This window comes from Geotrypetes seraphini, chromosome 2 (genome assembly GCF_902459505.1).
Source record: "Geotrypetes seraphini chromosome 2, aGeoSer1.1, whole genome shotgun sequence".
In the NCBI taxonomy this organism is placed as follows: Eukaryota; Metazoa; Chordata; class Amphibia; order Gymnophiona; family Dermophiidae; genus Geotrypetes; species Geotrypetes seraphini.
Genome location: NC_047085.1, coordinates 360,605,486 through 360,621,714, shown reverse-complemented (window position 1 = coordinate 360,621,714; position 16,229 = coordinate 360,605,486). Strand labels below are relative to the sequence as shown.

General features: G+C 42.8%; 1 protein-coding gene across 14 annotated transcripts in view; it reads right to left on the bottom strand.

Moving 5' to 3' along the window:
* IKZF1 (IKAROS family zinc finger 1) overlaps positions 1–16,229 on the bottom strand; it is a 245,193-nt gene that overhangs the window by 175,942 nt on the left and 53,022 nt on the right. For 13 of the 14 annotated variants that reach the window (XM_033930481.1, XM_033930483.1, XM_033930482.1 and 10 more), the window contains exon 3: positions 2,409–2,531. In XM_033930481.1, coding sequence (XP_033786372.1) covers positions 2,409–2,531 — 123 coding nt within the window. Of the gene's footprint in view, positions 1–2,363; positions 2,532–16,229 lie in introns of those variants that run through there. The other variant, XM_033930495.1, reaches the window with a different exon arrangement.

Sequence of the window (16,229 nt, the reverse complement as noted above, 5' to 3'; positions counted from 1 at the left end):
AGGTCTTTCCCACACACTAAGGCCATTTTTATTGCTAGGGTAAAATGGCCAATTTTCAGATTATTTTTCAATAATGGTCACATGCTAATGTTTCTATTAGTGTACAAACCCCTACTGACACCTAGGCAATAGGGACTCAGACAGTATCCTGTGTGAATTGGTTAGTGCAAGGCAATGTTGCTACACTAACTGATTAGTGTTGAACATGCTCACTCTCCACCCCACAACATGCCCCCTGCACCAAAAAGTAATTTTTAGTTTTTAGTACATACTGTATTTTTTGCTCTATAAGATGCACTTTATCCACTTTCAAAAAGGGGGTGGAAATAAAAGTGCATTTTATGGAGTGAATACCCAACCCCCCAAATCTCCCCCCTCCCTTTATCTTTTTAAAATTCTGGTGCCCTCCCTTGCTGGTGTGGCTGCCTGCCTGGTTCTCGCCGGTTCCCGTGAGCACTGACAGCTGATGCGGCTGCCTCCAAGTTCTCTTCTTTTCCTTTGCAGCAGAGCAGCGCACAAGGCTGCTCGCCTGCTCCCACACTTCATGAAGTGGCGCGGGACCAGGCGGGCAGCCTTGTGCGCTGCTCTGCTGCAAGGGAAAAGAAGAGGACTCGGAGGCAACCGTCAATGCTCTTGGGAATCGGTGGGGACCAGGCAGGCAGCCGTGTCCAGCGAGCAAGAGCGCCACATTTTTAAAAAGGAAATGGGGGGGAGAAGCCTGCCAAATTAAAAATAGGTATGGGGAGGGGAAAAAAAAGGCTGGGGCCTGCCTGCCCTGCCGAATTAACAATAGGAAGGAGGGAGAGACCAGGCCTGCCTGCCTGCGGGGATGCCTGGAGGGGGGGAGGCCCGCCTGGGGGGGCTGCCTGGGAGGAGGGGGCTGCCTGCCTGCTTGACGGGGGAAGTCTGGGAGGGGGAGGCCTGCCTGCCTGTGGAGGGAGGCCTGGGAGGGGGGAGGCCTACTTGCCTGCCTGCCTGCCTGGGGGGACGTCTGGGAGGGGGAGGCCTGCCTGCCTGCCTGCATGCTCTGTCCCTACCTGCCTGCCAGCCACTAGACCTGCCTGACCTGTGCCCTGTCCCAGCCTACCACTAGACCACCAGAGGAGAGACAGGGTACAGAGCCTGGCAGGGAGGGGGGACAGGGTGCAGAGCTTGGCAAGCAGTGTGGGATTGGGTGCAGAGCCTGGCAAGGAGAATTTGGTTCAGAATGTTTTTTTTCTTGTTTTCCACCTCTAAATCTAGGGTGCGTCTTATGGTCAGATGCGTCTTATGGAGTGAAAAATACGGTAGGTAGTGTATACATATGGCAAAATTACCAAGGGACACCTCAGTGCGCCCTATTATATGCCTTTTTTTTTTTTTTTTTTTTTTTGCTGCGGTAAGCACATGATAGCGCTTACCAAAGCTTTGTAAAAGAGCCCCATAGACTTGAATAAAGGCTCCTTGCTTCCTTGCTACTTCCTTTCAGATGGACTGGTCTGCTTTCTTCCACTCTGTATTCACTACAGCATATGAAAATGTCACTGATGATTGTTTCATTTAGCTGTAACTTCCTCCTCACAAAGCAGAGCAGCGCAGCACTCGGAAAGATACTAAACTGAGGGCTCAGAGGCTTCAATTGCCAGTCTTATAACCATATTATTTTATAAATTTTAAATTTGTATTAATTAATTTAATTTATTAATTTGGATTTTATAGGATAATATGTATCAGAAATGTTCTTTTTTTCTCTCTCTCTTCTTTCTTTTTCTTTTCTATTTAAATGGAGTTCTTTTCATAATTTGAATTGAGTTATATTGTAAACCGCTTTGATCCTTTTGGGTTGTATATGCGGTATATAAAGATTTCAATAAACATAATGGAATAAACAAATTACCCCACATTTATGAGGAAGTTAGCCTAGGGTTACCAGACGTCCGTGAAAACCCAGCCATGTCCTCTTTTTAGAAGACTGTCCGGGTGCCTGAAGGGATTTCCAAAACCTGGCAGTTTGTCTAGGTTTTGGAAGTCCTGAGCTCGGAGGCTGCATCTGGAAGCCTTTGCGCATACATGGCCATCACCGTGATAACATCATACACATGCATGCAACATCATTGTGTCGATGTCCACATATGCGTGAAGGCTTCCAAATGCGGCCTTCGAGCTTGGGGTGGTTTGTGCAGCGGCGGGGCTGAGGGCGGAATGGGGCAGGTCCAGGCATCCTCTTTTTTCAAAGAGGAAATCTGACAAGCCTAAGTTAGCCTAATTTAAAAAAGCTGTATCCTGACTGAAGTTTAGGTAGGTTTAGTTACCATCTTTTGGAGAGATGCAAATTTCATTCGGTACAATTTTTTCAGTTTATCAGATCATCATACAGGTCTTACATTTCAAATGGCTTCAGGATTTCTGCATTAGCCATCTCATCTTACCCAAGACTTTCTCATTCTTAGTAAAGTGCTGTGCTCCTCCTCCATTGGTAGAAAGATCCTCTGGTAAGGGCATGGGCTCATCTGCATCCTCTGGAGCATCACTCATCGAAGGGCTTGCCTTTTCTGAAAAAAACAGGAAGTGACATCACTGATACAGTAAGCACACCTGCAAACACCAGCAATTTCTTGCTCTCAAATATAAGGTTTAGTTTATTAAGCCTATAATATATGCTTTCAGTAGGACGCACAACAAAGCAGGGCACAATTCCCTCCAAAAAACAAAACTAGAAATGAAAAACAGAATGCCATAAATGGAAAGGTAAAATGTGAACATGCTAAATTGAGATATTTAGCTTTCTTTTCCACTTGGTTCCTCCCTTCCGAGTAGTAGAAGGTTGCTTGACAGTTCAGATGTAAGCCACAAAAGAACTAGTAGACCTCAGAAGAGAAAAGCAAAATAAAGCACCGAGGAGCAGAACAGAAAACTAACCTGACTGCATGTTTGCAACTATTAAATATAATCTTTGAGGAGCAGTGTGAAGCAGTGTGAAGGCGGAAAGAAGGAAGCATGCAAGAGCAGGAAGGAATGTTGCAGCCCTGAAAAGGCCATTCCTATATCTACTATCAAGTGAAGTGTGGCAACCAGAGTGGTCACACCACACTGTTTGCTGCTGCCTCAAAGTTCGCAGCTATCCAAAAGAACTGGTCAGCTGTAAAACCTTTTTGCAGCTCAGTCTGCTCTTAGTCAAATCACCATGGTCATACCACATTAGTTTATTTATTCAATGTTACATACCATTCTCCCAAGGAAGCTCAGAACAGTTTACATGGATTTATTCAGGTACTTAAGCATTTTTCCCTGCCTGTCCCAGTGGGCTCACAATCTGTCTAATGTACCTGGGACAAAGGGGGGGGGGATTAAGTGACTTGCCCAAGGTCACAAGGAGCAGGGTGGGTTTGAACCCACAACCTTAGGGTGCTGAGGCTGTAGCTTTAACCACTGCAAACACAAAAAACAGAGCCAACAATCCCACAGTAAAAACAAACAAAAGAAAGAAAGTGGGGAGGGAGCTGTACACATCAACCTATGACAGTGTTGAGTTTCAAATCATTTATTCAATACAATACATATATAAATAATTATCAGTCCATATTACATATCCTTTTGCGGATCCTTTCAGACTCTCTTGTACCCGACATGATCCGTGTTTCGGCTATAACACAAGCCTGCATCTCCACACAAAATCTTATTCTAACAAACTATGACTATCTTCTACAGTACCTTTAAATCAGGGTGCCCACACTTTTTGGGCTTGCGAGCTACTTTTAAAATGGCCAAGTCAAAATGATCTACCAACAATAAAATTTTTAAAAAACACAAAGCACTGTAAGCTGAGAAAATGTTAATTATCATTCCTATTCCGGGGTCTTTTCAAAGAGGTCAAGGCAGATGACTCTATGCACTCACCTCAGTAACAACCATACAAAAATAGACAAATATCCCCCCTCCCTTTTTACTAAACCACAATAACAGTTTTTAGCGCAGGGAGCTGCGCTGAATGCCTAGCGCTGCTCTCGACGCTTATAGGCTCCCTGTGCTAAAAACCGCTATTGCGGTTTAGTAAAAGGGGGCCTTAGTGCAAAATATAGACAGCAGATATAAATTCAGACACATTTTGATCACTAAATTGAAAATAACATCATTTTTCCTACCTTTGTTGTCTGGTGATTTCATGAGTCTCTGGTTGCACTTTCTTCTTCTGACTGTACATCCAATCTTTCTTCCCTTCTTTCAGCCTGCTGTATGCTTCCTCTCCTCCAGACCTCATTCCCTCCCCCAACTTTTTCTTCCTCTCTCCCTGCCCTTTCTTTCTCTGCGATCAACTCACTTTGCCTTGGCGATCGACCTATTGGGCACTCGCTGTAAATAATATTGTAAACTACTTAGGTTGTACCACAGAAAGGCCGTATATTATATGAATTACCCTTACCTTACCATTACAGTACAGTATATTGATGTACTCTATCTACCATTTACACTATGAGCATTGTTCAGATGGTGTATTTATCTATATTTGACATCTTTATTCCTAAATTATATGGTTATTCACTCTATGTACCTATCCATATTTGACACCTCTTTCCCCCAATTATGACTATATTTATTTTATTAGGGCTACACATTAATTGTGGTCAATCCATCTACACTTCTTCCCTTGGTGCTCAAGTCTCCTCCCATGGCTTTCAGGATCACCTCTATGCCGATGACTCACAGATCTATCTCTCTATACCTTGAAATCTCGATAGACATTCAGTCCCATGGTTCAACCTGTTCAACGATGTTCTGGGGCAAGAGCAAGCTCTACAGGAGAGATGGATTGCATCTGAGCGTGGCTGGAACTAGACTTCTAGCAAACAACGTCAAGAGAGGAATAGAACAGGCTTTAAACTAAGAAGAAGGGGAAAGCCGACAGTCAACCAAGCGTAGATGGTTCGGAAGAAGGTATCCCGTGAAGATATTAAGGGGAAAAAAGGCTGGGAAGAAACAAGGGACAAATTACAGGAGTCGACTAACCAAGAAGAGGAGGGTAGAAAGATTGTAGCCAAAGAGAAGAATCTAAAGACCGAAGCACAGGGAAAGGAAATGAAGGCAACAAAATTCCAGGAGCTAAATTGCATATGTACTAATGCAAGGAGCCTAAGAAACAAAATGGGGGAATTAGAAGCCATGGCCATTGCAGAGGACATAGACATCATTGGAATCTCTGAAACATGGTGGAATGAGGAAAGCAAATGGGATACAGCACTGCCGGGGTACAAGCTCTATCGCTAGGACAGGTCAGGACAGAAAGGCGGTGGAATAGCACTATACATAAAAGAAAGCATACAATCGACAAGAATGGACACAGCAGAGACGATCAACAAGCTAGAATCACTATGGGTCAAAATACCAGGAAGGAAAGGGCCTGAAATAAAGATAGGTCTAACTGTGGTCCACCCGGACAAACCGGAGATATCGATGAAGAAATGGAAGCCGAGATGAAGCGAGAATGCAAAAGCGGTAACACGGTTATTATGGGAGACTTCAACTACCCTGGGATAGACTGAAGTCTTGGAAGCTCAAGATGCGCTAGGGAGACAGAATTTCTGGAGGCTGTACAAGATTGCTTCTTGGAGCAGCTTGTTAGAGAACCGACGAGAGGAAATGCCACTCTGGACCTAATCCTAAATGGACTAAGGGGACCTGCAAAGGAAGTGGAAGTAGTGGAACCGTTGGGAAACAGTGATCATAATATGATCAAGTTCAAGGTGGAACTAGGAATACTGAAAGGAAAGAGAACCATAGCGACAACTTTTAACTTTAGGAAGGTAAACTACAAAGCAATAAGGGGAATGGTAAAGAAGAAACTTAGGAACACTTCCAAAAAATGGCAGACAGTGGAACATGCCTGGTCCTTTTTCAAGGACACGGTGAACGAGGCTCAAAATCTGTATATCCCCAGATTCAGAAAAGGGTGCAACAAGAGTCGAACAAAAGACCCGGCGTGGATAACTAAAATAGTGAAGGAAGCGATAGGCAATAAGAAAAATTCATTCAGAAAATGGAAAAAGGACAAATCTGAGGGAAACTGGAAAGAGCACAGGAAGTATCAAAAAGAATGTCACCGTGTGGTTCGAAAAGCCAAAAGAGAGTATGAAGAGAGACTAGCCAGGGAAGCACGAAATTTCAAACAGTTCTTTAGATATGTTAAAAGGAAACAGCCGGCTAGGGAGGAGGTGGGACTGCTGGATGACGGAGACCGGAAGGGAGCAGTGAAGGAAGAGAAAGAGGTCGCGGAAAGACTTAACATGTTCTTTTCGTCTGTATTTACAAGCGAAGACACAACCAACATACCGGAACCCGAACAAATCTTCAATGGAAATCAAGCACAAAAGTTAACATCCATGGAAGTGAGCCTCGATGATGTGCGCAGGCAGATAGAAAAACTAAAAACTGACAAATCCCCAGGTCCAGATGGAATCCATCCAAGGGTTCTGAAGGAACTAAAGGAGGAAATAGCGGAACTACTACAGCAAATTTGCAACCTATCTCTGAAAACAGGAATAATCCAATGTTCCCTCTAAGGATTGATGAGGTGTGTGCAAAAAAAAATATGCATGAGCGACAAGTTACATACTCCACAAATTTATGAGCAGGTGCGGAGGACGCATTTTTAAACAAATGTAGTTTATCCTTGTACTCCTTATGTATTTTTAATCATCCATGGATATGTTTGTATGTTTATTGTTCAAATGGTTTTATTTATTTACCCAAATTTATTTTTGTTATACGCATTGAAAATATTTGATATTGCGTTTAAATCAAAATCTCAATAAACTTGAAACTTAGAAGAATAACAATTTACTTAAAGTTTTTGCTTCGCCAGCTTTCTGGTATCTTTACATACAGTGGTGTACCTAGCATATGTAACACCCTGGGCCCATCATTTTTTGGCACCCCCCCCCCCCATCTGTACGAAAAATATGATTTTTAGTAACAAGCCACGTGTCACTAAAAGGCAGCATCTTACATATTGCAGTGAGCTGTACATCAATACACCCATTGTAAAACTAAACAAGCCAGACCAACACAGATCAATCCTACACCTTCAATCCTAACAGAAAACCATGTCTTTCGAACACACAGAACACAGAAAACACCTTCGCCTAGTATGGAATATGTCATCACAAACTAACCCCTCCCCCTTTTACAAAACTGTAGTGTGGATTTTAGCCACGGTGGTAACAGCTCTGATGCTCATAGAATTCTGAGCATCAGAGCTGCTACCACCACGGCTGGCGCTAAAAAACGCTCCACAGTTTTGTAAAAGGGGGGATAAAATAGAAATACAGAGCTTCAACACTCTAGCTCAGGGCGCCCAAACATTTTGGGCTTGCGAGCTACTTTAAAATGACCAAGTCAAAATGATCTACCAACAATAAAATTAAAAAACACAAAGCACACTATACGCTGAGAAAATGTTAATTATCATTCCTATTCTGGGTTTTTTTCAAAGAGATCAAGGCAGATGACTCTATGCATTGTCACCACAGTAACAACCATACAAAAATAGACAAATATACCCCCCTTCCTTTTTATTAAACCACAATAGCAGTTTTTAGCGCAGGGAACTGCATATATAAATTCAGACACATTTTGATCACTAAATTTAAAATAAAATCATTTTTCCTACCTTGTCTGGTGATTTCATGAGTCTCTGGTTGCACTTTCATCTTCTGACTGTGCATCCAATCTTTCTTCCCTTCTTTCAGCCTGTATGCTTCCTCTCCTCCAGACCTCATTCCCTCCCCAAACTTTTTCTTCCTCTCTCCCTTCTTTCTTTTTTCTCTCTTGATGCCCCCTTTCTTTTTTTCTGTTTCCCTTCTGTCTCCCTGCCCCCTTTCTTTCTTCCTACCCTCCACAAAGCCACTGCTCCCACCATCGGGGGAAACAGGCCCCAAAGTCACCGCCGCGGCTGCCCGAAGCTCTCTCTGCTTCACACCGGGCCGACCAGCTTCCCCCGACGTCAATTCTGCCGTCGGAGAGGAAGTTCCGCCCAGCCAGGCAGCGAACTTCCTCTACGACTGCAGCCTTAGGGCATGTGCACAGCCGGGGCGGACCGCCCCCCCACCCTTGGAGGACACAGAAGACGTGGCAGCGGCTCCTCTCACGAATCCCCACCTGCGTCGGGAAGTCCAATGCAGTCGGGGATCTTGATCTTCTGTCATATTACTTCCGGATGGCCGGGTAGAAAACTACACCCGAGCTAAGTACTTTAGATAAAATCCTAAATAAGGGAGCAAATATATATATATATACAGTCAAACCTCAGTTTACTAGTAACCCGGTTTGCGAGTGTTTTGCAAGACGAGCAAAACACTCAGCAAACTTTTGACTCGTAAACCGAGCATTGACTCGATTTACGAGCCCCCACCCGACCCGACCCGATCGCGGGAACCAACAGTATTGCTCCCCCCGAGGCCACCGGCGCTTCTATCGCCTCTTCCCCCCCCTCCCCGACTGGCCTTGTCCTTACCCCTGCACCGCCGGTGATAATCTCATGAGATAATCTCATGAGAATCTCGGAGAGGGTGAGATCAGAAGGCCTGAGCATGCGCAGATGCTCAAGGCTCAGCAGCAGACCGGCGGCAGGCACTTTTATCACCGGCGGTGCAGGGGTAAGGACAGGGCCAGTCGGGAAGGGGGGGAAGAGGCGATAGCAGCGCCGGTGGCCTCGGGTGGAGCATGGGAGTCAGGGTGCGTCCGGCAGGAGTGAGCCAGCACTTGAGAGTCCCAGCAGAGGGGTTAGTGGCATTCAGTGGGGGGGGGGGGGGGTGCAGCGTCCGGGAGCGGCAAAGCCAACAGTGTCCAGTCGGGTTCTGTGGCGGCAGTGGCAGCGTTTGCTTAGCGAGCATCACTCGCAGTGAGAGGCAGTGAACAGCAGCAGAGGAGGAAATTGGAGGAGCCGCGTGGATGGGTCTGTGGCAGAGGCAGCGGTGGAGGCATCCCTAATGGTAATTAAGATTTTGGGGATGTGGAATGAATTGTTCAAGTTTACACTAACTCTTATGGGAAAAGTTGCTTTGATATAACGAGTGTTTTGGTTTAAGAGCATGCTTCTGGAACAAATTATGCTCGTAAACCAAGGTACCACTGTATATATATATATATATATATATATATATATATGCATAATTTTCCAATGCCATTTTTATTGGTGTCCATAGAGGCAATTGTAATTAAAGAACAAGAAAGAATAACAGTAAAAGTTTTCATATAAGATAAAATTAAAAATAAAAAAGAGACATTTGGACTACGGTAATGATAGCCCGCATGTAGGTTATTAGCCAAGACTTGTTCTAACGGAAAAATAACTGCGGGCACTTGAGATCCACAGTCTCTATCTCAAATACTATTTGCACAGACATTCTTGATCTAGCATTAGCCTATTTTTAGGAGATGTTAGTGTGTTGCACTTGAAAAAACGAAGGTACACTTTTAAGCCCTCCCATAGTAGTAGAGAAGTAACCTCAGAATTATCATTAATCTCCAAGTACTTTCTATATTTGCTGGATCTTGCAATAATGTATCTTGGAACTTATAATATTTAGTACCAGCTTTCATGGCATAGACATGGAAATTTAAAAGAAGAGAAGCATGATCTGACCAAGTACATGGTATGATAGTAACAGTTACAAGATGATTATAAAGAGCTGCAGCCCCCAACCACAAACGCGAATTCGTATGATAGAGGGGTGTGTATGGAGTAAAAAGTATAATCTCTCTTGGATGTATTGTTCTCCAGAGGTCCATCAGTCCCCACTGAGCCAGAAAAGAGTGCAATTTTACTCTATCAGAATGTGCATAAGTGTCTCCTCGACTAAATTATCAAGGGATGGATCCATTGTTAAATTAAAGTCTCCCTCTCCCTCTCCCACCTCCACCTCTACCCCCCCCCCCCCACACACACACACACACACACTTTCAGGGGCCTTTCCTTATGGATTAATAAAAGATCAGTAAGCTTATTGAAAAAATTTTCTTGATTATTATTGGGTGCATAAATATTCAGCAAGGTATAGGTTACTTCAAAAAATTTAACAATAAAATATAACTTCCCTCAACATCTTTAACCTCTTTTTGAATTGCCATTGAGAATTTTGAGAAAATAATATGCTCACACCATTAACTTTCTTAGGGGCCTTCCTATTTGAGGCTAAATATAATTTAGGATATTTTTATGAGACAGGAGATGTTCCTATACAAAACATATCTTGGTTTTTAAACTTATCAGTTCCCTAAAAAAAAGGAAAGGCATGTTTTAGTTAGGACATTCAAGCCTTTAACATTTAAAGATAGCCAGATCATTCCCTTATTGAAAACAATAAATTTGAGCAGCAATAGATATGATGGTATACAAAATTAGGGAAAGGACTTTTAGATCCCACTAGCATAGTAAGCCAGGTCAATGAATAATATTCTCCTCTTATGGGAACCCAATGAGAATACACCATAGCAATGTTTAACATTAAATAAAACCATCCTGGACATTCCCCAAAGAACAACCTAGTTCTTGAATTTCCCCATATCTTGCTTCTTCTCAAATCTGTTAATAAGGCCATTCCATCTATACCCTCTCTCACTTCCCTATGCCTTCATCGTCCACAGCTCAGATAAACCTAAAATAATCTAGAACGGATTTCACTTTTAATCCAGTTAGGACCATGTTAGCTCATCCAAATCCTTCCAAATATGACTTACAGTAACCACAATATTGCCATCACACTGAACTCAAAGTCCACTATGGTGCATATCATCAGACAAAAACTGAAAAAGAGTAATCACACCAAGTTTGTGGATCTCGAACTTCTCCTCATTCATTTGAAGAGCGTTGAAGACGTCTGGCATTGTAAGTGCCCTTTTCCTTCAACACTCTTTGCCATTTAGGTCAAGCTTGGATCTTATGAAATATTTGTTGAGTATTTGAGCCAAGTTGGTATCGTTAGGCAGATAGATCTGGACTTCCTCAACAGTATGTACCCATTGGTTGCAGGTGGGCATAGGCACTTTGGATGATGTATTATAAAATGGAAAATGCTTGATTTTTTAGGACAGCAACAATCATTCGGTATTTCAAAGTCTCAAATATATAAGTGGTTGCAGTTGCAGCAAGCCATTCAGGAAGGGTTCCCTGATTGGTGAAATCTAAAAAATCAGTATAGCTTGCCGGGCCTATGCTTCCATACAGATTTGCTAGGGCATCAGGCAGCCAAGTGGTATAAATTAATATCTGGCTATATGAATAAGAAACCAAAAACAGGTTTGAGAGATATTTGGAGCATTGAGATTAAGCAACAGATTTCTGCTACTCAATGGCCACGAATTTGGTCTTGGAGGATGAAATGTACAGCGTCAGCATCTATGAGACAAGCCTGTTTTGGGGTTTTTTTGTTGCATAGAAGTTTTTGGACCCCTGTTAGATTACAAAAGTTAGATAGTTCAAAATCTAATAGATGCTGGCACTGTCATCTCGATATAGGGACATGGGATCATTTATTATTCTATTGTCCTTTGATACTTAACTTCTGGAGATCTATTTGGGGACATATTAATTTGATTCTGGAGACTGTGGTTCCATTATCATATGATGCGATAATCTGTGGGATGTTGCTATTAGAGAATGACACGGTGGCGGTTTACCCGCGGCCACCGCATTTTAGCCGCGGGTCACCCGCCGAAAACGGGGAAGAAAACTAGCAGTCGCTGCGGCGACGGGGACAAGGCCATTCACCGCCCGCGGGGCGGTGAATGGTCTTGTCCCCCGCAGTGAAGCATGAAGGATCGCACGGTCCCCGCAGCTCACACCCGCCCGCCCAATCGATTCCAGTGTCCAGCCAGCTCTCTCCCCTCTCCTCACCCCAGTCCGCAGATCCTCCTCCTCGGTGACCCGCACGCTACCAGAGAGCCGCGCACACCCGCCGCTGCTCAGCCTCGATCTTCTGCTCTGACGCAACCGGAAACAGGAAGTTGCAGCAGAGCAGAAGATCGAACACTGAGCAGCCGCGCGTGTGCGGCTCCCTGGGAAAGCAGGTTGCCGAAAAAGAAAACCCACAAACCAAGGTGAGGAGAAGGGAGAGAGCCGGCCAAACACCAGGATCGACCGGGCAGGCAGGTAGTGGCCGCGGGGACCGTGCGATCGCTAGTGTTCCCGGCTCAAATTGGAAGGAGGGAGTGAAAGGAAAAAGGCTTATATGGATGCAGCGGGGACAGTGACGGGGCGGTGAATGGGATGGCAGTGGCGGTGACGGGGCGGTGAAAGGGATGGCGGTGACGGTGACGGGGCGGTGAAGGGATCGGCGGTGACGGAGCGGTGCAGAGGATGGTGGGCCGGTGACGGGGCGGTGACGGGGACAGATTTTTTCCCCGTGTCATTCTCTAGTTGCTATCTCCTACTCCTCTAGCAGACAAACATAAAAATAGATTATTGGGTATTATGACTGGGGTAGCCATCCAAATGATTACAAAAAATTGGAAAAATTGTGACCGTTTAAATTTTACTTTTTGGTGGCACTCGTTATGTTTATGTCACAGATATGAAAAAATGTTTTTTGAGCAAGGGGGTAACAAATGGTTTAAATGGATTTGGGGTCCATTGACTAATTTTATTAATTCTAATTGAATGGTGTTTCCCTATACTTTTGGTTATAATTCACATATCTAGGGAGGGAGTGAGACAGTATATTGGGATTGTCAATATGAATGTAATATTGGTTGGGGGATTTTTTTTATTATATTGAAATTGGGGGGGAGGGGTGAAAATAATTTTCATATATTTTATTATAAGACATAAGTGCTGTTTCTAAAATATTTTGTATGTTTTATTATATGCACTGTTTTAAGTTTGAAAATGAATAAAGATTAAATAAAAAAGAAAGAATGAAAGATTCCTGGGTCTGATAGTCCTGCCAGCGGTTCTCCAGGCACGAGAGTGCCTCAGCATGTTCTTCTATTTCCTCTGCACAGTGGCCTAGTTCTTGAATTTCCCAATGGAGGTCTGCCTCCAAAGCTGCTAATTCTGACTTCACCGCTCTGGTGTCCGCTTTGATTTCATATAGCACCTGTCGAAGTTCTTGAAGGGCCGGTGCAGTAATCTCTTCCTGATCTCGGGTTTTTCGAGTTTCTGATTGCCGGTCTGTAGGAGGACTACCATCATTTAGCCGCATTGGCCCCTCGGGAGCACATGGAGCTGGTGCCATCTTGTTTACCACTCCAATGAGTAGGCAAAGGCCTTCAAGTCCACTGAGGTCATAGATGTTTGTGACATACAAAGTCAGTCAACATAAAGTAAGGGGACTTCTCTGGTTAGAACTGTGAGCTATAAGTTGTGGAATGCCTGAGATATTAGCCTTAAATCACACAAGCGGTGCAGAGCTCCACGATATGCTGCTGCTCATCTGCAGAATGTTAATCCCTGATGCTGTGTTATAGTGAAATGTAATACTATGTTGAAAGATGGGATGTCCTGAGACATAAATGCCTGATTGGAAGATGAATGAGATATGAAGAAAGTTTAAGATAAGTGAATTTGTCAGATTTTTTTTGAAAAGTTGGTATTTGTGAATATTTTGGACTGTATTTTAAAGAAGAAAAAGGACTTATGAGGAGCTGAGTGAGTACTTGTGCATAAATTGCTTGATTGTAACTCGAGTTCTGATGGTCCACAGAAACAATAATATTATTTGTATTGAGAGGGATTTCTTTTGGATTCATCTGCAATTATGCTACTATCATGCAGTATCCCTCAAGGCTTAGGCCTCTCCATTATTTTTCAGCATATTTCTCTGCTCTTTGACAACATTGGTTCAGTGTACTACCATGCAGATGACATTTTTCTATTTACATCTATTGACTCAATCCAGATTTGTCACTGTTTCAGTCTTGTCTCAACTCTTTTATCAGACAGAGTTAGAAAATCATCTTGTTCTCAAGTTCTCAAATTCCAGCAGGCAAATACATTCCTCCATCTTACCCCCTTGGACTGGCACCGTAATATCAGAAGCTGACTCATTTCACTACCTGGGTGTTATTCTAGATCAGCATCTGGCTTTTGATTCTCAGATCATAAACACCGTTATTCATTTATTTTTGGTCTTTATGGCAGTTTGCTTGATGAATCATCTCAGCTAACCTTTCTATACACCCAGACTGCAACGCAATTTGACTACTGTCACACAGCCTATGCAGGTCTTCCTATCGTTATGATCAAGTGAAGTCAGCCAGTATGAAATACAGCAATCAAACTCTTCTGTAAGGCTTGTAGATTCAATCATGTCACCTCTCTTTTGAGTTCAAATTTTTTATTGAATAGTTTCATAAATAATTACATTACATTACATTAGGGATTTCTATTCCGCCATTACCTTGCAGTTCAAGGCGGATTACAAAAGAATTATCCAAGATGTATTACAAGAACTTACAAAAAAAAAAAAAAAAAAATTTGGTCATTTTCAAAAAGAGTAAGAAATGGGTAAGGTTATTTGTTTGGGGTAGTTGGCTTTAGTGAGAGGTGGAGTTTGAGACTTGCGGTATTATTTCTTTTTTCAGAGTTTTAAAGAAATAAGAATAAACAACTACTATGGCCCAGACATACTGTATACCACCCTGCTCCCCCCACCCCATCCCGCCCCAATATTCAAAATGATTTAACCAGTTAGCTAGCTATTCCCGAATATTCTGCAAGAGAAAACTAATTATCTCCTGCTGAATATTCATGGTTAGTGTGTAACTGTGAGCCAGCTATCTTGGGGACATTCTGGGGAGGGTCACAGTTATGCCTGGATGTTCAGTTCTGACTAAGATTAGCGAATAAATAGAAACATATAAATAGCTGTCCTATCTTTATGTGCTAGTCAGTGCCTAACAACTTAATCAAGCATGTGCTGTCCAGCCAGTGAAAACCAATGCCACTCACTGGAAATGAGCCAGCATTGAATACCCAGGGTCAGTGCCAGTGGTAGGCAATCATTGCACTGCCCGCCACCAGCTGAAAATCACCCAGATAATGATCTAATAATTCCCATTTGCAACACTTGTACTTACTCAAGACTTTCTTATACCCTATTTCTTTCTCGTACTTGCGATATAAGCAGTGTTCCCCACTGAGTTTCTGGCAATAAGGAAGGATTTTTCCATTTGGTCAAATTCAGTTTGAGGTACAACAAACAACAACATAAAATAAATCAGAAAGCTGATCCTGTCCCTTAGGTAGTGAACTTACCAGGCCCAAGGATTTCCAAATCACAATCTGATAAGTAAGACTCACTGAGATGTGTAACAAACAGGAAATCTTACTCCAGACCAAGGTCCACAAAGACTGCAAGTGGGGGCAGGAGTAAAGCGTGTGCTGTTCCAACAGCATCCTTACCTGACACCTATTACTGATAGCAGGACTCGGCTCTGCCCGTTTATTCGGCATCCAGGATTGCTTTATGGAGTAGCATAAAGCCAACATATTGAAGTGAGGCAGATTAATTTATTTAAAACATTTATATTCTGCTTTTAGCCAAAGCGGCTCACAATTCAACATACATAATCTTTAAAACACACAAGTCTCATAGTTCTTCCAGCAAACAAGAGTAAAAACAATACAAGAGGCAGTTGTTCAGAAGGTAGCAGCCTTCATACTAGACATTTTATCATACACTGTCTCAACAAAATCACATATTCTGCTCAATGTAGGGAACAATGAGTGTACAAATTCATGAGCAAAAAAATGAGTTTTCACTAGTTTTCACTGGTTGCCACTAAATCTCAATATGCCTGTAAGTGCACTCCAGAAAACGGGCCCTACTTCTTTCAGATTACTAGTTCAAGCATTAATTCTATTTATTCTTTTTTTGTTGTTGTTAAATCTTTATTCGTTTTTAAAGCCAAGACAAAGTTCAACATATTATCATACAGTTAACAGAATAAACAGCACTTAAATTCATCAAATATTATTGTACATACATATCCCCCTCCCCCCTTCCCAAGAGTGTTAAAACAGTCATACAGATCAAAGGATAATACAAATGATCAGGGCATATAAAATTACAATCATATGACAAGATAAGTGTATATTCCCCACCCACCCATCCTGGATGTATATAACTTTCTTTCAGAAATCAAGGGTAAGACTATTCACTCCTACCTATTCCAATTCATTAATCCACATGTCAGTCCTTATGGTTAAACTCCAAGATTCAAATTGGCGAGTCTAAGATCTTCTGGAAGCACTGGCT